Genomic DNA, 22,209 nt, shown 5'->3' with positions numbered 1-22,209 from the left:
TCATCACACATTCTAGAACCATTTCACTTTTTTTCCATTCACGGACAGTCCCCAGTTCACACATTTGAGGGCAAGTTTGAAATAATATTAGACCCTATATAATCATTGTTCTGATCATGAGGTTACCTTTTTTTTAAGCAGCCACTCTACAGGTTTTTGTATTATGTTACAATTTCGTAATGTTCATGTAAGGCGTTTGTATTTGTTATTCTGTATTATTCTGACTTACCTTAAGAACGACAAATTTAGTCTACCATAAATTTAGTCAAACTTTTGACTTAAATTGTTGTAAACCAAATTTCATGAGACAAAATTTTTCGGCGACTTATTTTATAGGAGACCAAAATTTCAGTAGAGCATATATGACATGAATATTGAATATTGTTAAGCTTACATTGTTTATAGGGCTTTATAATTAATATAATGACATCACCGTTCCTACTGCACTAAACCGTACCAAATTCTTATTGCACTTAAAAGGTTAGAGCTCCTCTTGGACATTATATTTTTAATCTGATCCATCCCAATCCATGCTCTGTTGAAACGGCTGAAGGATCATATCGACATAAACTAAGTCGTACCGACAAAAATGGTAAAGTCGAAAAAGGTGAAAAAGAAACTGACAGTGTACTGAAGAACTTAGTGATACAGTGTCACAAACTCTGGATCTGATGTTATTTAAATTCCTGAGTAATGCATTGCGGCTTAATCTGTAATGCTCAAACGGGGTAGACTAAGTTTGTCGTTCTTAAGGTAAATGGAATGGAAAATGGTCTCAAAAAGTCGAAATTGTGACTAAAATTGTTGCAGACTAAAGATTTACGAAATTTGTGACTAAAATTATGGTGACCAAAATTATGGTAACCAAATTTATTTTGAAGCAAATTTATTGGCCCTAAGGTATGTGGTATTTTATATGAAGTCTGTATTGCTTTTTTATGTTGGATTGCAGTACCACAAATGTTCTTAAATTGTTAAATTGTGAACAACCAGTGAATTGGTGTTCTGCAGCGAGTTGCACGGCGCTGTGTCATCCTTAGAGGTACTCTTTTTTAAAGCATCTTTCATGTCTTCATTTTGGACCTCATCTGTTTTATTCTTTTTCATTTGTTTAAGTTACTTATAGAACGTTTTCCTAACTGCTCTTCTTTTGGAGATTGTTCACGTGTCTAGTTCACTAACAGTCAGTCCTTGTTTTATTCCATTTTCACAATTTCATGTTGACTGCTACCACATGACACCATTTACCTCGAGGTGGCTTTACTAATTTTGTAGCAATTATCCTCCAAAAGTCTTGAAAATTAGAATTAAAATTATAATTCAATTTAAACAGCAATACAATAACAATAAAAATAATTTGAAGAAGCTTCAATATGCTGTGCAGGACATTCAAATCGGTAAAAAGAAAATACTTGATAAAATAAAAATGTAAGTCAAAGGGGGATTCTCACATGTCAAGTAATCACATTTGGGCCAATTATTAACCCTCTCCCCTACGTATACAGTTTTACACATAGCTATTGTGTGAAAATTATACTAGCGTAATCATAAAACACTCTCTCCCCTCAGTGATAACACGTGAACGACCCCTTACAAATTTTACAGAATCTTAAGCTACAACTAGGTACATAAAATAATGTTTATACAAATTTCAGAATTGTAAATATTTACGAAAAAATGCTTTAAAAGATAAAAGAAAAATATGAAAGAAAAAGAGAGCCCTTTTGAGATGGAGCATGATTGACAGATGGTCTGGGACAAAGATGGCCTCCCAGCACAGTTCCCCCAACACATCGGCGGAGAGAGCCGATATTATAGTCTGGTCGGACACAGGAAAGATTGTGATTTAAGTAGAGTTGATGGTTGGCAATGAGAGTAACCAAGTAGGAACATGCGCGTTATAACAAAGAGCTTATTCCTGGGCTTTATGGTGGAAAGCTCAGCTTTTTCCGTTAGAGGTTGGGTGTATAGGCTTCTGGCATCATACCTTACCAGCCATATTTTGGTGTGACTAAGAGAGTGAAGAAAGCAGTGTCCTCAAGTGTTCCTATGCAATTTAGTTAGCAAGAAAAAAAAGAAGTGGAGTCCCTGTTACAACATCCTACAAAGACCCACGGTTCTACCATCAACTGAGTGGGCTGACTGTTGGCCCTTGAAACATATTTAAAGCTACAATTGAAATCTCAATACATTTTCATAAAATAGATGCTATGAACATCTATCGGATGTCTATCTTGGTTTTCGCCAAAAATTTTTGCCGAAATATCTCCTGAAATGGATACATACCAGCCATGTTGGGCCGCAACCGCCATCATTTTGCCCAATACAGCTCTCATGTGAAAGCAGTTAGCACCCTTGGAAAAAGTATTAGTAATCCAGGGCTTTCCCTCAACGTTTATTTCTAGGTTCGAGTCTGGTAAATTTACCTCCTTTTGAACACCAAACGGATAGAACTGGTAGATACAATCCCTCAATGGGACACCAACATCGATGGGGAAATCAAGTAACCGAAGCGTATTCAAGTAGGTCAATGACAAGCAAGCATATTTACAGTTCATTGGGAATGGATCTTTCCGAAAGAGAATAGAGGCTTTGTCAATCAAGCTACGGTACATGTCAATTGCGTATAGAGGAGTGTATCCACCTTTCCCAAAAACTTCCATAATCCTTGAAATACTTCTTCGTGCAACAATGGCTTCACTATCGGAGGAACACCAAGGAGTTCCATGTATTTTTATCTCATGGCTACCGTAATAATCCAGCTTTTCTTGGATAGAAAGACCAGCAGCAGTAATAGCCGTCTCCAAAGGCTCAAGAAGGTGGTTGCAGTTAATTAACCTCAACCTGTCCGTTTTAGCCAGGGACAGCATACAGAAATCATTTGGATGAGCAGTAAAAGTTGGATCGTATATGAAGAAGAAGCAGTCTGCAGTGTCTTTCAGATTAGTTGAAGTGATAAGTCTCCAGTTTACCTCACCCATCCTTCCCACTATACTGCAAACTGCTTTACGAGTATTTATTCCGTCCTCATTAGTCGAACCCCAGGTGCCTTTCAAAGTAATCTCATGCAGGATTTCGCCTGAAGACTGAACGTCCTTAGTTCCTGATACACCTTTGGCCCAAGCATCTTCAAGAGCTAGCATAACAGCTTGTTTTATATGCTCATCATGATGCAGAAGGACAAGTTTGTTGCCTCGCAGTCCACCACCAGGAGCAATACAGCAAACTCTAGATTTACCTCTGTTTTCATCAGATATTGCCTCCTTTGCAAAGAACCAAGTAGATTTGTCAGAATACATTGCTAAATCACTACTTGTAATCAGGTTATAGCATAGATTGTACATTTCCTCTAGGACACGTATGGCAAAAAACTTTCCGAGAGTAGCTCTTTTTTTACCCTTCCGAGGAACAAAAGTAAACTTATCCCCAACATGCATCTTTACAGTACCATAGTAATCTATGAGACGTCCTCGAGTGGATCCATATTTAGCCTCTATTTCCTGATCAAGTATAACAAGCATTTCTCTCACCTCCGGAGTCACATTCATGACTCTTATCTTTGAGTTGAAACATATTGAGATTGCAATATAGGAATCAGGGATTGCGGTCACAGATAACTTGGATGATTCGTTGTTGCCCATGTTACCTAAAAATAAATCGATTTTGACTTTTTGACACCACTTTGTTGAGTTGTTGGTCCAAATTTGGGAAAAGTTCTTATTTCTTAGTTTTGTAATCGCACTCCCATAAAATAAAAACCAGTGCGATTATAAAAAAAAATAAGTGGCTGTCAAATAGGTCAAATAGGTCAAATAGGTCAAAAGTGGTGTTATATACACCAATATTTATTATTTGATTGTATATTTAAACAAATTGCATACTCGTTTTTAGTGTCTCAGTGGGGTAGAATAAAATGAGTAAATAGTCAAGACCTACTGAGACTGTAACGACAATCAAATTGAAAAGGTTGAATAGAAGAAATATATTTGCTTGGCTGCAACTTGACAATCAAAACTAAAGAATGTTGGCTTTGTTTAACTTAAGATTATTTTTAACAAAAGATGGTTAATTCCCTAAAAGGAATAAGAACGATCATGCCCGACCTGTCCGAGAGATAAACGTGTCATGACAGATGCTGAGCTTAATAATAGATAAAGAAATTAGTTGATTATCAATAATTTTGACCCAGGACTCTGTGACCGACTAATCTGACTTATATTATTATCTAACGTACACAGTGCCAACAGAGCTAGGTTAGGAGCAAACTCATTGTTGGATCTGGTAGTATTTGGACATGCTTACTTGTGCTTGTGTGCTTGTGTGCTTGTGACGTGCTTGTGTGCTGGTGTGCTTGTGGTGTGCTTGTGGTGTGCTTGTGACGTGCTTGTGCTAACAAAATAAAGGAAGATTACACCTCGGGAGCTGCTGAAGCTGAACTCAAGGACAACTCCTTATATGGGCATCACGTGTCACTACAAGGACAGTGCTGGTCAGTGAGCCATCTTCTTCAGTTTAAACAAACACGTTAAGTATTTCTTATTCGTTTAAGAAGTGGGGTCAGTGCAACAGGCACTATGCTTTGAGACAGCTTTATGCGCATCAATCATATCTTCTTATCTTGGATGGAAATGAGACATGAACAAATAATATTAATAAAAGAATCTTGCAATGGTAACGGACAGAAGTAAATAAGCACTGACGACATATATTCAAGCCCATCTACCTCGTTCTCCAAAATTATCGTTTTTATGCAAAAACGACCATTCGTAACCTTTGTGAGTGGCGGTCAGACCCACACTAGCATACTTGTATCATTTACTTCTAAATCAAGTTTATTCGGATATATATTTATTTATTGTGTATTGAATTGGTGATAAATAATAAAAATGTCTTTTCTCACTTAACATTTTTTCAAAATTGTGAAATGGAAAAAAATCACTAATAAATTCTTTTTTCTGGTCAGCAAAAGAATTATTGCTTGCCTCTCATGTTGGTTACATGCAAGGAACTGAAAATCTATTGGGATTTTTAATAATACACTAACATTTACTTTACTTATTTTACTTTTTATAGAATGATATGGGCATCGGAGCTTCAAAAGAACGAACTTTTGGCTTAAGCAATGAGGTATTGTAATGTTTCAATGTGAAGTATATATACATTTGAGTTTGTATATTTGAAATTGTCCTAAAATGTAGGACATTTAAAAAGATTTGATTCCATTTCCATGAAAGTTTTCTCCGGATATACAGCTTTCAGTAAATTGATTACGACTTGTGTCACTCTCACCGACCTCACTGATTCAGTCACAACCGTGAAATATTGGTGAAGGACAAGGCTTCTAGGAAATAAAACACTGATATTTGATTGTTCTAAATTAACAGTCAGTACCCTGACTACGTACTATGATGTAAGGCTTCATTTCATTGTTACTGATATTAATACCACTCTCTATCTGACAATGATCACTCAGAACCATCTACTGTACTCTCCAAAACTACTGGATCTGGAGCATGGTACGATCAGACACAGAGATAAGGAGCTAGTGGAGGAGAACAAGGAGGAGGAGGTCAGACAGGGATACTTCTACCATGCTCAACTTACTGACTGGGCAGATGGTAAGTGTGGCAGTTAGTGTGGCAGTTAGTGTGGCAGTTAGTGCGGCAGTAAGTGTGGCAGTTAGTGTGGCAGTCAGTGTGGCAGTTAGTGTGGCAGTTAGTGTGGCAGTTAGTGTGGCAGTTAGTGTGGCAGTTAGTGTTGCAGTTAGTGTGGCAGTTAGTGTGGTAGTTAGTGTGGCAGTTAGTGTGGCAGTTAGTGTGCCAGTTAGTGTGGCAGTTAGTGTGGCAGTTAGTGTGGCAGTTAGTGTGGTAGTTAGTGTGGTAGTTAGTGTGGCAGTTAGTGTGGCAGTTAGTGTGGCAGTTAGTGTGGCAGTTAGTGTGTCAGTTAGTGTGGCAGTTAGTGTGGCAGTTAGTGTGGCAGTTAGTGTGGCAGTTAGTGTGGCAGTTAGTGTGGCAGTCAGTGCGGCAGTTAGTGTGGTAGTTAGTGTGGCAGTTAGTGTGGCAGTTAGTGTGGTAGTTAGTGTGGCAGTTAGTGTGGCAGTTAGTGTGGCAGTTAGTGTGGTAGTTAGTGTGGCAGTTAGTGTGGCAGTTAGTGTGGCAGTTAGTGTGGCAGTTAGTGTGGCAGTTAGTGTGGCAGTTAGTGTGGTAGTTAGTGTGGCAGTTAGTGTGGCAGTTAGTGTGGCAGTTAGTGTGGTAGTTAGTGTGGCAGTTAGTGTGGCAGTCAGTGTGGCAGTTAGTGTGGCAGTTAGTGTGGCAGTTAGTGTGGCAGTTAGTGTGGCAGTTAGTGTGGCAGTTAGTGTGGCAGTTAGTGTGGCAGTCAGTGTGGCAGTTAGTGTGGCAGTTAGTGTGGCAGTTAGTGTGGCAGTTAGTGTGGTAGTAAGTGTGGCAGTTAGTGTGGCAGTTAGTGTGGCAGTTAGTGTGGCAGTTAGTGTGGTAATTAGTGTGGTAGTTAGTGTGGCAGTTAGTGTGGTAGTTAGTGTGGCAGTTAGTGTGGCAGTTAGTGTGGCAGTTAGTGTGGCAGTAAGTGTGGTAGTTAGTGTGGCAGTTAGTGTGGCAGTTAGTGTGGCAGTTAGTGTGGCAGTTAGTGTGGCAGTTAGTGTGGTAGTTAGTGTGGCAGTTAGTGTGGCAGTTAGTGTGGCAGTTAGTGTGGCAGTTAGTGTGGCAGTTAGTGTGGCAGTTAGTGTGGTAGTTAGTGTGGCAGTTAGTGTGGCAGTTAGTGTGGTAGTTAGTGTGGCAGTTAGTGTGGCAGTTAGTGTGGCAGTTAGTGTGGCAGTTAGTGTGGCAGTTAGTGTGGCAGTTAGTGTGGCAGTTAGTGTGGCAGTTAGTGTGGTAGTTAGTGCGGCAGTTAGTGTGGCAGTCAGTGTGGCAGTTAGTGTGGCAGTTAGTGTGGCAGTTAGTGTGGCAGTTAGTGTGGCAGTTAGTGTGGCAGTTAGTGTGGCAGTTATTGTGGCAGTTAGTGTGGCAGTCAGTGTGGCAGTTAGTGTGGCAGTTAGTGTGGCAGTTAGTGTGGCAGTTAGTGTGGCAATTAGTGTGACAGTTAGTGTGGCAGATAGTGTGGCAGTTAGTGTGGTAGTCAGTGTGGCAGTCAGTGTGGCAGTTAGTGTGGCAGTTAGTGTGGTAGTTAGTGTGGTAGTTAGTGTGGCAATTAGTGTGGCAGTTAGTGTGGCAGTTAGTGTGGCAGCTAGTGTGGCAGTTAGTGTGGCAGTTAGTGTGGTAGTTAGTGTGGCAGTTAGTGTGGCAGTTAGTGTGGCAGTCAGTGTGGCAGTCAGTGTGGCAGTTAGTGTGGCAGTTAGTGTGGCAGTTAGTGTGGTAGTAAGTGTGGCAGTTAGTGTGGTAGTCAGTGTGGCAGTCAGTGTGGCAGTTAGTTTGGCAGTTAGTGTGGCAGTTAGTGTGGTAGTTAGTGTGGTAGTTAGTGTGGCAGTTAGTGTGGCAGTTAGTGTGTCAGTTAGTGTGGCAGTTAGTGTGGCAGTTAGTGTGGCAGTTAGTGTGGCAGTTAGTGTGACAGTTAGTGTGGCAGTTAGTGTGGCAGTTAGTGTGGCAGTTAGTGTGGCAGTTAGTGTGGCAATTAGTGTGGCAGTCAGTGTGGCAGTCAGTGTGGCAGTTAGTGTGGCAGTTAGTGTGGCAGTTAGTGTGGCAGTTAGTGTGGCAGTTAGTGTGGCAGTCAGTGTGGCAGTTAGTGTGGCAGTTAGTGTGGCAGTTAGTGTGGCAGTTAGTGTGGTAGTAAGTGTGGCAGTTAGTGTGGCAGTTAGTGTGGCAGTTAGTGTGGTAGTAAGTGTGGTAGTTAGTGTGATAGTTAGTGTGGCAATTAGTGTGGCAATTAGTGTGACAGTTAGTGTGGCAGTTAGTGTGGCAGTTAGTGTGGCAGTTAGTGTGGCAGTTAGTGTGACAGTTAGTGTGGCAGTTAGTGTGGCAGTTAGTGTGGCAGTTAGTGTGGCAGTTAGTGTGGCAGTTAGTGTGGCAGTTAGTGTGGCAGTCAGTGTGGCAGTTAGTGTGGCAGTTAGTGTGGCAGTTAGTGTGGCAGTTAGTGTGGCAGTTAGTGTGGCAGTCAGTGTGGCAGTCAGTGTGGCAGTTAGTGTGGCAGTTAGTGTGGTAGTCAGTGTGGCAGTCAGTGTGGCAGTTAATGTGGCAGTTAGTGTGGCAGTTAGTGTGGTAGTTAGTGTGGTAGTTAGTGTGGCAATTAGTGTGGCAGTTAGTGTGGCAGTTAGTGTGGCAGCTAGTGTGGCAGTTAGTGTGGCAGTCAGTGTGGCAGTTAGTGTGGCAGTTAGTGTGGCAGTTAGTGTGGCAGTTAGTGTGGTAGTAAGTGTGGCAGTTAGTGTGGTAGTCAGTGTGGCAGTCAGTGTGGCAGTTAGTGTGGCAGTTAGTGTGGCAGTTAGTGTGGTAGTTAGTGTGGTAGTTAGTGTGATAGTTAGTGTGGCAATTAGTGTGGCAGTTAGTGTGGCAGTTAGTGTGGCAGTTAGTGTGGCAGTTAGTGTGGCAGTTAGTGTGTCAGTTTGAGTGCCAGTTAAGGCCACAGGGGGGGGGGGGGGTCGAGGCCTCAAAAAATGCAAAAAAACATTATGCTTTGAATCAATATATATTTTTGTGGTGGATACTTTGCCACCACTCATTTGTCTGTAGCTATTTTACTTTTTTTTATAAATGAGGTTAACTAATTCTCATTTAACCTCATTTTTTTGATAAATCGATAATGAAGGGCAGAAATATTGATGCCATTACAACTGAAAACTACGATAAGCTTTGTTTTTATTGTTTTTGTGTTATTTCAGCAGTTAAACTTTGAAAATTATACAAATAAAGGCAAAATTCTCAAAAATCACATAACATAAAAAACATTTTTTTGCCTCTCCTGAAAACATCGAATTTTTGACTTCAAAATCTATCTTCTCCTAGAGTTTTTATCCATTTCACCTCAAATTTGGAACTTATGTTCCTGACATAAATTAAAAAGTTTGTTATGTAACGATTGTTGTAATTTTGCTCCTAACTCTTTTTATGAGGTTAACCATTTTAAATTTTGTAACCCGCACTCATGGTTAACCTCATATCTCAGCTTTGGAGCAAGATATCATAAATCGTTACATAACAAAAACTCAAAATACCTTGAAGAACATTGTTGCCACGTTACAAGGTTCTAAGTCATAAACTGAAAAAGAAGATAGATTTTGAACACGATTTCATTTAAAGTTTTCATTTACAATAGAATTACAGGTAAACCTCAAAATTCAACGCGCGATATCTTCAAATAGGAAACTTTGTTTTCGGTAAGGACAAAAGCATTTGAAAATTTAGATCGAGCTCTACAACATATCTCAAAATCTCAAAATCGACCTCGGACCCCCCCCCCCCTGTGGCCTTAACGTTATCTTTAATAATGGATAAATAAAAACAAATTTTCAACTATGCGACTTTTTTTTCTTTAATTTGATTGCTTGGTAAGAAACCAACTTATGTTTGTTTCAGAGAACTGTATAAAAGACTTTCAGAAGAAGATCATCGTAGAAAGTACGCAAACAGATCAGATGTTTTATGTTTACGCTAAAGGACTTGAGGTTTGGCATGTTTAAATTAAGTATATTGCTTGGTGCTTATTTCAAAACAACTAAAGGGATTATAATGAATTAAAATCCTGTAATTTACCATTGTTAATATAAAATTTAAACTCGACAGTGTTTTATCTGAACATCCCAGGAATGAACTTAAATATCACAAAGTACTTGAAAAGTTGAAACTTTTGCTTGAAACGGATATTTGTATTAATATTAAAACAAAAATATAATAACTGAATTGCAAACGATCTTATATTGTCAAAAATAGTATACATCGAACAATTAAAAAATCATGCATTATATATAAAACTATAAAATCATATAGAAAAATAATAGAATAGTTCAACAAGCTATATGCAACTGACAATGCTTGAGCAGGTGTCATTACACGTGACATGTCCCCAAGGTACTAATCCTCCCCTTGATGATCACATATAGCTATTATATCCTCGTCACAAGCCTGGTGACGTCACTACTCCTGGTGACGTCACGTGAGGGAGTGTGACGTCACACTCCCTCACGTGACATGTCCCCAAGGTACTAATCCTCCCCTTGGTGATCACATATAGCTACTATATCCTCGTCACAAGCCTGGTGACGTCACTACTCCTGGTGACGTCACGTGAGGGAGTGTGACGTCACCCTCCTTTACGTGACGTCACCCCAAGGTACTAATCCTCCCCTTGGTGATCACATATAGCTATTATATCCTCGTCACAAGCCCTCTTAGTACACACAACCGTCCCTCTCTGCGTACACCTACAAGTGTTACAATCATCTTTAAATGTGTCTCCTGCGCTGTACACCACTTCCTTGTAGTTACAGATAGTGACATTATCATCATCACAAGCCAGGCAGATAGCTGTCCCCTGCATAGTGCATAAACAAGTGTGGCAATCGTCATTAAACGTGTCCCCTGCGTTGTAAACTAATCCTTTGTGCTCACAAGAGACTACAAGTACATCATCATCATTAGCTACAGCACATGTAACAAATAGTGCTAAAATAAACATCTTCTTCATGTTGAATACCATGCTAGGGAGTTAAGTGGTAAAATAGTGGTAAAATAGTGGTAAAATAGTGGTAAAATAGTGGTAAAATAGGCTTTGGCAAAAAAACATGGGACGTTAAAATAATTGAAAAATCATGGGACGTTAAAATAATTGGCACAGCTTCTTTAAAAAGAAGAAGCAATAAAAGGGGTTTACAAAAACACTCTTGAGTATTGATGATAATGACGAAGAAAGGGAAGACATCCTTATATAATGTTATTAATGATGTTTTGGTTATTCGAGCTTTTCATTTAGAATTAAAACAAGATGGTCGTGTGTAAAACAACTTCCTCAGCATTTAACACAGCAGTTAACTAAAACAACAGATGGTTAGTGTGGCAGTTAGTGTGACGTCACACTCCCTCACGTGACGTCACCAGGCTTGAGACGTGTGTAAAACCTCAGCAGTTAAAACTAAGCCATAAAATTAAGAGGACTGTTTAACAAGTAACGTCGGAGAATGTGTTTACTTAAATTAGTAAGTAGGACACATGTTTCAGTCAGGTGGTTAAATTATTATCTCGTACGAGTTTTTAATTCCATTGTCCGTGGTTGTTTAGTCAGATACCATGGTTTAATGGTTAGTAATTACATAAATATGTTATGTTCATATAATGCATAACAACCAGTTCGACATCATTAGGTGAAATAAAATCCAATGGAATGAAAACTAAATGTTATCACCTTCAGAGTGAAACTACAGACCATGGAATAGTGAAAGTGAAACCGAAACCGAAAGGATTGGGATACAGATGGAGGGGAGACAGCGAACATCGCTACTTCCGACTTCGTCTTAGCAAGATAAGAGGTGAGTTATGATTTTGACGATAGCATCACTTGTGTCCGAAAACTGCAGGTATATCGATTAAGTGTAAATTCTGAGAGGAGCTCATTATCATGATTAGGGATGACCCTTTAAATAACAGCCTAAATTATGGGTTTTGAGGTACATCAACACAAAATTCTGAATTTAAGAAAAAGTTCAGACGATTGTCTATAGACCAGTTTTTGAATTTTGTAATTTTGATATTCAGAAGTAAAGTTACGACCCTCGAAAAATATTGATTTCATCATAAAATACACATAAAATTTCAAACACGCCAATAATTCTGACACCCTGCTGTAGACGCTGTTAAACACGACGTCATAACATAATAACCTACCAGATGTTTAGTATACATATCAGCGACAAGAGAAACGTTATTGTTGGTCGTGAGGAGAGTGAGGACTCCTCAAACTAAATTAAATTAATTCCTTCTGTAACGTCCTCAATAAATGTTATAGATTTTTAGTGTTTTAATGAGTTATATATAATATATGTGAATTGTGCTCCAAATTCGGACAAGAGTCGTCGATCTAAGGGGGGCAATTTTGGAGTCAAGTAAGAGTCACATATTACAATATTACATATTCATCATACTTACCGCATTCAGGCCCTTCACACTTTGTTTCTGTCTAGTTCTAATGTACCGTCACAATAATGAATTTAAAATATGTTGTCCTTTAAATATATCATATATAATATTATGTTTACCATTTGACGTGAGAGATTAAAATGTTTGAATTATTTGTAAGGCGATTGCTTTCTTAAAATGAAGTCTGACGATAATTTGCTCTACAGATAATGAGGAAAGTGACAGTGAGTCAGAGGAACTCCAGGGATACGACACTGTGTACAGGTACTGTTTCTATAGCAACTGGGTTACTCACATTCACAGCTATCACTTATTTAGAGGGAACACCATTTTCGGTCACAAATAAAATGAAGAGTTCGTGTAGCGCGCATAAACTTGTTTATGATACAAGTTTCTGTCTCTTTCATTCAGTCTAGTGTTTCGGAGACGCGCGTTTAAGACCCTCGCTGCATGTCTTTGATTGACTGGCAGTATTATTACTGCCTATTACTTACTATAATATTGCCGCCTATTAATTACTGTATTATATATATACTGATATTAGATATTATTATCGTCTATTAACGATTTTAAAATATTATTTGGTTCTTGCAACCTCGTTTGATCTACAGATCCGAGTATGTTACTCTATGCTCTGGTCATCTGTATCAGATTACTGTGGGCTCTTTTCCATATTCCGGACCTTTATACTAACAAATAAGTGATGCCCCCTTCTTTTCAGGATACACCCGAAAGAGGATATGTTCGCTGAATCGCTCTCATTTATTTTGTCTCTAAAACTACTCATTCCTGAAGACAGAATCCATATAATCTACAAGACTGGCAAGCTGGAGTGAGTTATCCAATATCCACTTTACTTCTCATACCTTATCTCTTGATAGTGGTTTTAGTTGTCAATCCATTATATTGTTTATAGACTCTAGAGCTGTCAGCTTCAATTCCAAATTAATTGCCATAAGAATGCAGATACACATAAAACTAATACATTATTCAATGCTACAGTTCTTAATTGTAAATTAATATAATACTAAATTTTTCAGGCCAAGCAAAAACTTGAAGGAACTGTCACCAAACTATTTCAACTCAAAGCTGGAACTTAAAATGTTAACTGATGTTGAAATAGTGAAGAATAATTATGATACCGACGAAATCCCTCCTAAATCACCAATACCGGGACCTGCTTTTGAAACTAATAGTAGTGAAAGCAAGACCATCGTAGCTTCTCCAACCCGCGACATCACATCTCCAAACCGCGACATCACCTCTCCAAACCGCGATATCACCTCTCCAACCCGCGACATCACATCTCCAACCCGCGACATCACATCTCCAACCCGCGACATCACATCTCCAACCCGCGACACCATATCTCCAACCCGTGATGTCTCATCTCCCGTCCGTGATGTCTCATCTCCAGTCCATGATGTCTCATCTCCAGTTCGTGATGTCTCATCTCCAGTCCGTGATGTCTCATCTCCAGTCCGTTATGTCACGTCTCCAGTCCGTGATGTCTCATCTCCAGTCCGTGATGTAACGTCTCCAGTCCGTGATGTAACATCTTCAGTCCGTTATGTAACATCTCCAGTCCGTGATGTCCCATCTCCAGTCCGTGATGTCTCATCTCCAGTCCGTTATGTAACATCTCCAGTCCGTGATGTCCCATCTCCAGTCCGTGATGTCTCATCTCCAGTCCGTGATGTCTCATCTCCAGTCCGTGATGTCTCATCTCCAGTCCGTGATGTCTCATCTCCAGTCCGTGATGTCTCATCTCCAGTCCGTGATGTAACGTCTCCAGTCCGTGATGTCTCATCTCCAGTCCGTGATGTAACGTCTTCAGTCCGTGATGTCTCATCTCCAGTTCGTGAAGTCTCATCTCCAGTCCGTGATGTCTCATCTCCAGTCCGTGATGTAACGTCTCCAGTCCGCGATGTCTCATCTCCAGTCCGTGATGTAACGTCTCCAGTCCGTGATTTAATGTCTCCAGTCCGTGATGTCTCATCTCCAGTTCGTGATGTCTCATCTCCAGTCCGTGATGTCTCATCTCCAGTCCGTGATGTAACGTCTCCAGTCCGTGATGTCTCATCTCCAGTCCGTGATGTAACATCTCCAGTCCGTGATGTCTCATCTCCAGTCCGTGATGTCTCATCTCCAGTCCGTGATGTCTCATCTCTAGTCCGTGATGTCTCATCTCCAGTCCGTGATGTCTCATCTCCAGTCCGTGATGTCTCATCTCCAGTCCGTGATGTCTCATCTCCAGTCCGTTATGTAACATCTCCAGTCCGTGATGTCCCATCTCCAGTCCGTGATGTCTCATCTCCAGTCCGTGATGTCCCATCTCCAGTCCGTGATGTCTCATCTCCAGTCCGTGATGTCTCATCTCCAGTCCGTGATGTCTCATCTCCAGTCCGTGATGTCTCATCTCCAGTCCGTGATGTCTCATCTCCAGTCCGTGATGTCTCATCTCCAGTCCGTGATGTCTCATCTCCAGTCCGTGATGTCCCATCTCCAGTCCGTGATGTCTCATCTCTAGTCCGTGATGTCTCATCTCCAGTCCGTGATGTCTCATCTCCAGTCCGTGATGTCTCATCTCCAGTCCGTGATGTCTCATCTCCAGTCCGTGATGTCTCATCTCCAGTCCGTGATGTCTCATCTCCAGTCCGTAATGTCACGGCGAGTGCCAACAGTTTTGGTGAACTCCCCGGTGCCATCGAAGATTATAAATAGATAACACAAGAGAATACATGATTGCACTAGAAAATACATGATTGCTAGAATTCCATTTTATCAATTGCGGAATTTGTACACAATTACATTTACAATATTATGTACATGGTACAGTATGAGTATATAATCTTTGTAAAATCCGGATTGGAGTATTGTTTATGAGTCGCATGGTTGTAATGTATTCTGTGTAAAATTATAATTATCCCGGTTACTGCGACAAATAAAAATTTAACGGGTGATACTCGTAAAATATCTGTTCCATATATTGGACCGTCGACGAGTCCAACTCGGCGCGCGTCCTGGTAGGTTGTTAACCTACAAATAAAAATGCTCTTATTAGGAAAAAGGAGTTTACTCGACGTTTCAATGTAACTACATCGTATTCATGATCTCAAATTATTTGTTATATAGTAGTGTTGAAAGTATTAAAACACTTTCAACACTATATATTTAATTAATTTAAACTATATTTGTTTACTGGGCCGCGCTCAGTCTGTCATTCCGCCTAATCTTTATGTTTATGAACATGATTGCCTGAGGTCCCCAGGTAAGTCGCAGTTACCGGGATTTTTTTAAATTTCATTTTTTCAAACAATATACACATAATATAGCAATGGCCCTATAAGTATATAAAAATTCTATAAAAATGTAAAATTGTAATAAAATATAAAATCCACAAATTGTGTAAAATGGCCACGGGCCTAAATATTACATATCAATCAATTACAATTCATTAACATTACCAATATTAAAAACTTTCCAAAATATCTAAGAAAGTATTCTCTAGCCAAATGGCTCAATATTTAAATCTAAATCTTCAATATTGTCTGGTTTATGTCACAACTTGGGCCCTCTGTCCCCCCTTATCGAAATAACTGTTGTCTTTAATACCTCAAAACGCAAGCGCTTTCTAAGAATAAGATATGTAACTGAGTCTGAATATCGCTGACCCGTTGAAGATTCCATCTTTTGTGCAAGCTTTTTAATCAAGCGTTGCGCTTCGACTCCCATGCCTCCTGTTGTGGAGAAAACTAAAGGTGTAAAGGAAGCTTTTTCCACTTCTAGGATCCTTCCATTATAACATAATAGTATTATATATTGTAACCGGTATAAATATAATTCTACACAGAATATATACGTTATCAGACCTTATTTGGACGGACATTAAATGAACGGACATAATTATGAACGGACATTAATATGAACGCTAGAACTAGAAGGCATTCAAAACCATCAAAAATCCGAATTTTTTAAATTATTTTGACTTTTTTTATTTCAGAAAATGATTTTTAAATCCATTTTTATACAGTAAGTAAGAATAGCAGTCGTTAAGCAGTAAAAATGTTAAGATACAATTGATATGTGTACATGATCAGTGTCTAATATCACATATCATCTTCATCAAATGGGTTTTCGTGCATGAAATAGTCCATGCTTAAAGCATTAGTGATTTCTAGCTTTATGGAAACCTTTTTTATCAAACTTCCCCGGTCGTGCATTTCAGTGTTAACTTTTACAAGCCATTCGGCGTGAAGTGGTTTTATCTTAGACAACTTTAGGTTAACCTTAATCACGTGGAGTTTTCCTAGCACTGTTTCATTACCTCCCCTGAGTAATATGAACTATAACAACGTCGGACAATGTCCTTGGCAACACGATTTACCGTAATATCTAGAGGCTGGAAAAAATTTGTCATGTTGGCGGGGACTAACTCATGAACTATGTTGTTGAGTGCCATAATTCCGTTGACTTTTTCCGCCAAGTGACCCTTGAAAACATCATATACTAGTAGAGTTTTCTGTGCCTCTGGCAGACCAAGGAGAACCTTTCCTTCGTTAACTTAAGGCACAATAAAGTTCTCATAGTTGTCATATTCTGGACAAAAAGTTCAAAGTGGAAAAATGTTTGAAAAAAATTCAACGGACTTTAACTTGGACGGACCTTAAATTAACGGACTTTATTTGAACGGACATTAAGATGAACGTAATGGCCTCCAGCGTTCAATTAATTTCCGTCCAAAGGTATATAAATATAATCTTTATGTAATCCCATAAATTTTCATATTAACTATAGATATATTAATTATAGTTTTACTTTTAGAGATACGCCACAAGTTTCCTGGAGTTGTATGTAGAATAATTTTGATTTTCAACACGTGATTCAATTGTACTCATAAGTTAGTTTGTGAATCGTTGACTGTTTCCAAATTTAGAATCATCAATTATACTTATAGATTACTAATATACTTGACGGATGTTACTCGTCTAAATTTCTTCGTAGTAGCGCGCGCCGCTTTCTTCTCGGGCCAGATCATTAACAATGGTCAATAATATACTTATAGATTGGTGACCATGTCGATGGAAAATATTAGTAGTAGCGTATCTTTTTAAATCAAATTTTGTTTGTAATTTATTTTGCATGGGCTGTCAGGGATTGTTCACGTAAGCAGCCGAGGGGGAGGTTGTTTGGAAAATGGAAATGCTGACCGTGACGGTTGGGGTAGCCAAAAACTTGATGACGTAATATGTGAAAGATCCCTTTGTTATAAACTCTATTTTTCAAAACGTAATTTTAGTAGTTTTGGGGCGTTTCTACTAGTAGTAGTACTGATGTCAGATAGAATTATCATAGCATGTTCATTGTTCTATAATTAGAATTGACTATTGATTCACGATGTCCATGTCAATCCTTCGCATCTCGCCGATCTGCATATGTGGTTACGAGAAGATGCGCGGCGAGGCCCAGTTAGTAGAGCATCGCGCTAGTACAAAATTGACCATTGATTATTTATTTTATCAATAAATATATAATATTGTGTAATCCAAATCTTTTCCCTAGTGACAAAATAAAAGAGTCGTAACTTGTTATTCACAACGAAATTCAATTTCAGGCGAAAAAAATTACAATATCTCAGCTTTGAATCGCAAAATAAAAATACCGTCATGACGGTATCAGCCACTGTTCTCGTATCACTATCAGCCACTGTGAAACCTTATTCACCTTACCTGGGGACCCCAGGCTATTATGTTCATAAACATAATTTTAAGATTCGAAGCAAGCATTGTTTTTAATATCAAATTTAAATGATCGCATCACAATTTCTTTAAGGCTTGAATGAATAGAGTCACCAATCACGTTGCAGTGTCATATACTACAGTGAAAATATCTGCGTATGCTGATACAGGTGGATCTTGTTGTAATTCAACATGTTCATTATTATTCGCATCCTTATCCTGAGCCCCAGGTTCCGCTTCATAGTTATTATCCTGGGCAGTTTCCTCATTTAAATCAGTTCCAACTTTAGTGGCTCTTAAATGAAAAGGAAAGTGTTTGTTGCCGTGAGCAGGTCTGAAGATGAAGAGAAGGTAGCTGTAGCTGAGAATCCAGACCATCTGCTGCGCTATTGTCACCGTCTTCATCCTCTCCCAATCCTCCAAATACTTGTTAGCTATCAGAATAAGGAGCGGGATTGCCAACAGCCAAACACTGTAAAAGTATCCTAACGCAATATAGAACGGTATCTTCCTCCGAAACTTGGCGCCCGTGTAAACACAGTTACAAATAAAGTAGACCCAGGCAGGAAAGTAGATAACGGTGAGGAATATGCCCGGAGGAGACTGGTAGGTGTAGAGCACAGCAGCTGGGTCGAACACATTCCACTCCCATATCAACGAAGCGAACATGAACAGAGAGAACATTCCAGTAAAGGATACAAGTGCCCCGAAACCGCAGACTGTCAGAGCAGACATAACGATAGTGTAACCACTAGCAAATGAGAGCAGCAGACCCAGGAATATACAGGTGGATAGAACTTCAAATACTTGACCAAACCGATAGATAGTGGTGGGGGCGTGACCTCTCACTCCGTAAATGCTATGGTAAAATACTGTTAAGACACACCGACATAAGTAAAGGAAGACCGAGCATTGGAAGAGCTTGAAAGTTCCGTGATATAGTCGTCTTTTAACGAGAAGATTAGCGTACAGGGAGGTAATCACAAAGATGAAGATCATTAGAACCGTCACCACGAAGTTGGTTTCTGTAATGCCAATCTCGTCGGCAGAGAAGTGTTTATCGGTAAAGTGATCACCGTTTGTAAAAGTCAGGGTGTAGTTTACTGCTCGGATGTTAATCCGGGACTCTGGCCGACAGCTAGAGATGGCAACGTACCACCATCTAGCCCTCATTCCCTCGAGAAACCTGCTTCCATCACACCTGAAAAAGTTGTCGTCAAAAACTCCTCCTATTTATGATTAATTCCGCTTTATTTCCACAATGAACACAGCTAGAGAAGGAGGTTGTGTGGTACTCACTTGCAAATCTTCTCCGTTTTCTGGTAAGAACAGGCTCCCAACATAGATACGAGTTGTATTCTCCCTCTGGCTTTTCCCACTCTCTGTTCACAACTCAGGTTGGACTTGTACACACTGGCCCACTGCTCCGGGCTGTCGTAATACAAGGCCAGTGTTAGATCTGTGCCACAGCTCTCTGCTTCATAATCAACCTGGGGGTCTTTAGTGATCACTGTCGAACTCGGGTAAACAAGATTTTCCAGTTATTGATATAAATGTTAAACGTGATACTAACACGAGATTAAAAGAAGAACTATACATACTTTGAAGCGAAACTTTCGTTTGTCTGATGTTGAACTGGCACCAACACCACCTTTGTAGCAGAACCGGGATATGAACTGCCAGTTCTGCAAATTGGACAAGGTTCCCGTGTCCACTTTTGCAGTCGTGTGGGATAGAAGAGGAAGGATGTAGATTAAAAACAGCATCCTGATTCAAATAGAGTGGGTTTTAAATCGAGATAAAAATAAAAAACATAAACATCGGTTCATTTGTTCAAACAAAGTTTTATAATCGGTAAAATGTTGCTCTAAGGTTAAGTTCTTGCCATAACTTTAAATTGAAAACAGGAGGTAGGATTGGGCTGCTCAGATGTTCTACACCTATTTCAGGGGACTATTTCAGGGGACTATTTCAGGGGACTGTTTCAGGGGACTATTTCAGGGGACTATTTCAGGGGACTGTTTCAGGGGACTATTTCAGGGGACTATTTCAGGGGACTATTTCAGGGACTATTTCAGGGACTATTTCTAAGTTAGTTAATAAAAACTGTGGGTTTTGAGATGGCTGCATATACCAAAAAAACTGGAACCAAAATGTAAAGAAAGTTGAATCCTTCATCAAATCATAACTTGCATGCATCGATAGCAAAATATTCAGATCTCAATAGTGATATTACATTGGGCATTGATTAATTGGGCCTCGTTTGAGCTAACTCGGTAAGTAAGGGTTATTGTTAAGAAAGACTACAGACAATCATTGGAACCACAATGTTTACTGGTTGTGTTGTGATCTCTTAGCCCCATCAGTGTCAGACATGACGTAATCAGATCTGATACTGTGATACTGATACTGGGCCCCTACTCCGCTACTCCCCCCCCCCCCCCCCCCCCCCAGCTTTCTACTCGCTTTATAAAGTCCCAGAGTGTACAAGACTCCCGGTAAATGGGAGTATAACTGTAAATGACTTATTGTGGATATAGTTATGAACTAAAACACTAATGCAGAATGCAGATCGGCTACATAATGCACATGGAAATAAAAATGCACGAAAAGCGCTAAAAGTAATCTCAGTAATGATATTATAAATACTCCTCCCCCTATATTCTAGAATGATCTTCCTATTCCCTATCTAGCACTGTCAGTGCAAATCTTACTATATATAAAGATATATATATATCTGTGCCATTTTACTGACACCACGGCATCAACTTTAACGCGACTTTCCGCAAAAACCGTAAAAGATATACAACTGAAACTTTTTTTACTGGGTCAAATGTTTTTATGCTTTTCAAATCAGCATGAAAAAATTAAAAATTGGCCAAGGAATAGGAGTTTTAGAGCCCAAAATTTGGACCCCCAAGTGGTGTCAAAAACGCGAATTAAATAGGTAATAATTATTTTAGTCTCTTGAGTCTTGACACCATTTTAGGGTTATACGGGTTCCTGCTAGTTAATATAAACTGCAGGTGTATTTCTTATTATAATGACAGTGGGGAGGAAAATGGTGGATTCCTGAAATTGGTTGTTTTCAAGCTTGATTGTAACTTTCCTCCATTTGTAAAATGCTCCTCCAACTCCAAGTTTAGATCAAACATCTTCGGAAAATTGACGTAATAATGACCAGTTGTAATCGGGCCTTCCGTTATTTCTAGCAAAGCAGAGAATTAAAATGACAGTTTTACTCGTCATTCAAACAATCGGGGTGAAGAATTTTAACGTTAAATAACCTTACATGGGCAAATTGGATTTTATCTTGACACATTTTAATTGAATCAAATGCGACACTCTGCTATAAGCATTTTCCAATAATGATCAGTTTATAAAAACCTTGTCAGTAACACTATAAATTCTCTAAGATAACAGCAATCTTCAAGTGGAGGAATCGGGTTAATATTATTATTACTATTAGTAAGGAACATTAGATTCAGAAGTTTTGAGAACTCTCTTATTTTTAATTATAAAAACTCTTTACTTTATTTATATGTATCTTACTTTTTATTATTTCTAATCTGATAGGTCTAACCATCACTTTCTAGAGGTTCCCGGCTTAAAAAACTATATTTTCTCACAAAAAAAATAGGTAACATTTTATTTTTCATTAAAAAAAAAGGATAAAAAACGACTACATCAGCTTAAAGATTTCATAAAAAATAATATTAATTTACGACAAAGTTACAGATATTGCCAGTAGTTTGGTCAGTGTCCAACAGCAAACTGCGAGAACACATGACGCTTTATATTTTATTACTGTCGCAAACACCATTGCCCTGTACACTCAAAAATCGAGCAAATGTAAAGATGTAGCATACTATGATATTATGATACTATTATAGTTTATTATGATTATATACTATATAGGAACAATGAACATAGTGTGAAATCATTTGGGCTGGAGGGCACTAAACCCTGTTCAGGTGTACAGGCTCCTAAAACAAGGCGTCAGGGAAGCCAACGATATTAAACCTACTAGAGTACTAGTAGTAGTCAGCAGTTGCTACATTTGTATTGGCGGGCTCACTTCCTTACCCGTTAGCTTGTTTGGTATAATTTAGCTGATTCGAGTGAGGGGTGTCAAACTGTTTCATAACTGTCTCGCGCTACTAAACGGTTACCCAAACGATAAACATCAAGAGTTAACTTAAAGCATGTGGCAAGCGATTTTACACGGTATCACTGAATCACTCGCCGAGGATTTTTAATTTTTTACAGACAAGGGCCCTGAGTATAAATTAATGACAAAATTACAAATTTATCAAATTTATTGAGGACGTCACACTTACAGAAGGAATTGATTTAGTATAGTCCGAGGAGGGGAATTGGACACGAAAAAGGGTGGACAC

General features: G+C 39.1%; 3 protein-coding genes across 3 annotated transcripts; 1 reads left to right on the top strand and 2 right to left on the bottom strand.

The window, feature by feature from the left end:
* Positions 1-2,037: 2,037 nt before the first annotated feature.
* On the bottom strand, positions 2,038-3,646 carry LOC134821677 (uncharacterized). Its single transcript, XM_063832381.1, has 2 exons — positions 2,287-3,646; positions 2,038-2,047 (listed from the first exon to the last, which is right to left on the bottom strand). The coding sequence occupies exons 1-2, from the start codon at positions 3,639-3,641 to the stop codon at positions 2,038-2,040; spliced, it is 1,365 nt and encodes a 454-aa protein (XP_063688451.1). The 5' UTR covers positions 3,642-3,646.
* A 1,418-nt stretch (positions 3,647-5,064) lies between these two features.
* LOC134822100 (microtubule-associated protein 4-like) lies at positions 5,065-15,037 on the top strand. The gene is made up of 7 exons (XM_063832997.1): positions 5,065-5,127; positions 5,474-5,618; positions 9,519-9,607; positions 11,347-11,464; positions 12,278-12,335; positions 12,793-12,903; positions 13,112-15,037. The coding sequence occupies exons 1-7, from the start codon at positions 5,080-5,082 to the stop codon at positions 14,793-14,795; spliced, it is 2,253 nt and encodes a 750-aa protein (XP_063689067.1). The 5' UTR covers positions 5,065-5,079; the 3' UTR covers positions 14,796-15,037.
* Positions 15,038-17,664: 2,627 nt separating this feature from the next.
* On the bottom strand, positions 17,665-20,185 carry LOC134821676 (transmembrane protein 145-like). The gene is made up of 4 exons (XM_063832380.1): positions 20,145-20,185; positions 19,411-19,576; positions 19,109-19,299; positions 17,665-19,010 (listed from the first exon to the last, which is right to left on the bottom strand). Exons 1-4 carry the CDS (start codon positions 20,183-20,185, stop codon positions 17,927-17,929), a joined length of 1,482 nt encoding a protein of 493 aa, XP_063688450.1. The 3' UTR covers positions 17,665-17,926.
* Positions 20,186-22,209: the final 2,024 nt, after the last annotated feature.

This window comes from Bolinopsis microptera, chromosome 10 (assembly GCF_026151205.1).
Source record: "Bolinopsis microptera isolate Bmic1 chromosome 10, MBARI_Bmic_1.0, whole genome shotgun sequence".
Lineage (NCBI taxonomy): Eukaryota > Metazoa > Ctenophora > Tentaculata > Lobata > Bolinopsidae > Bolinopsis > Bolinopsis microptera.
This window is presented reverse-complemented; position numbering and strand designations above follow the sequence as displayed.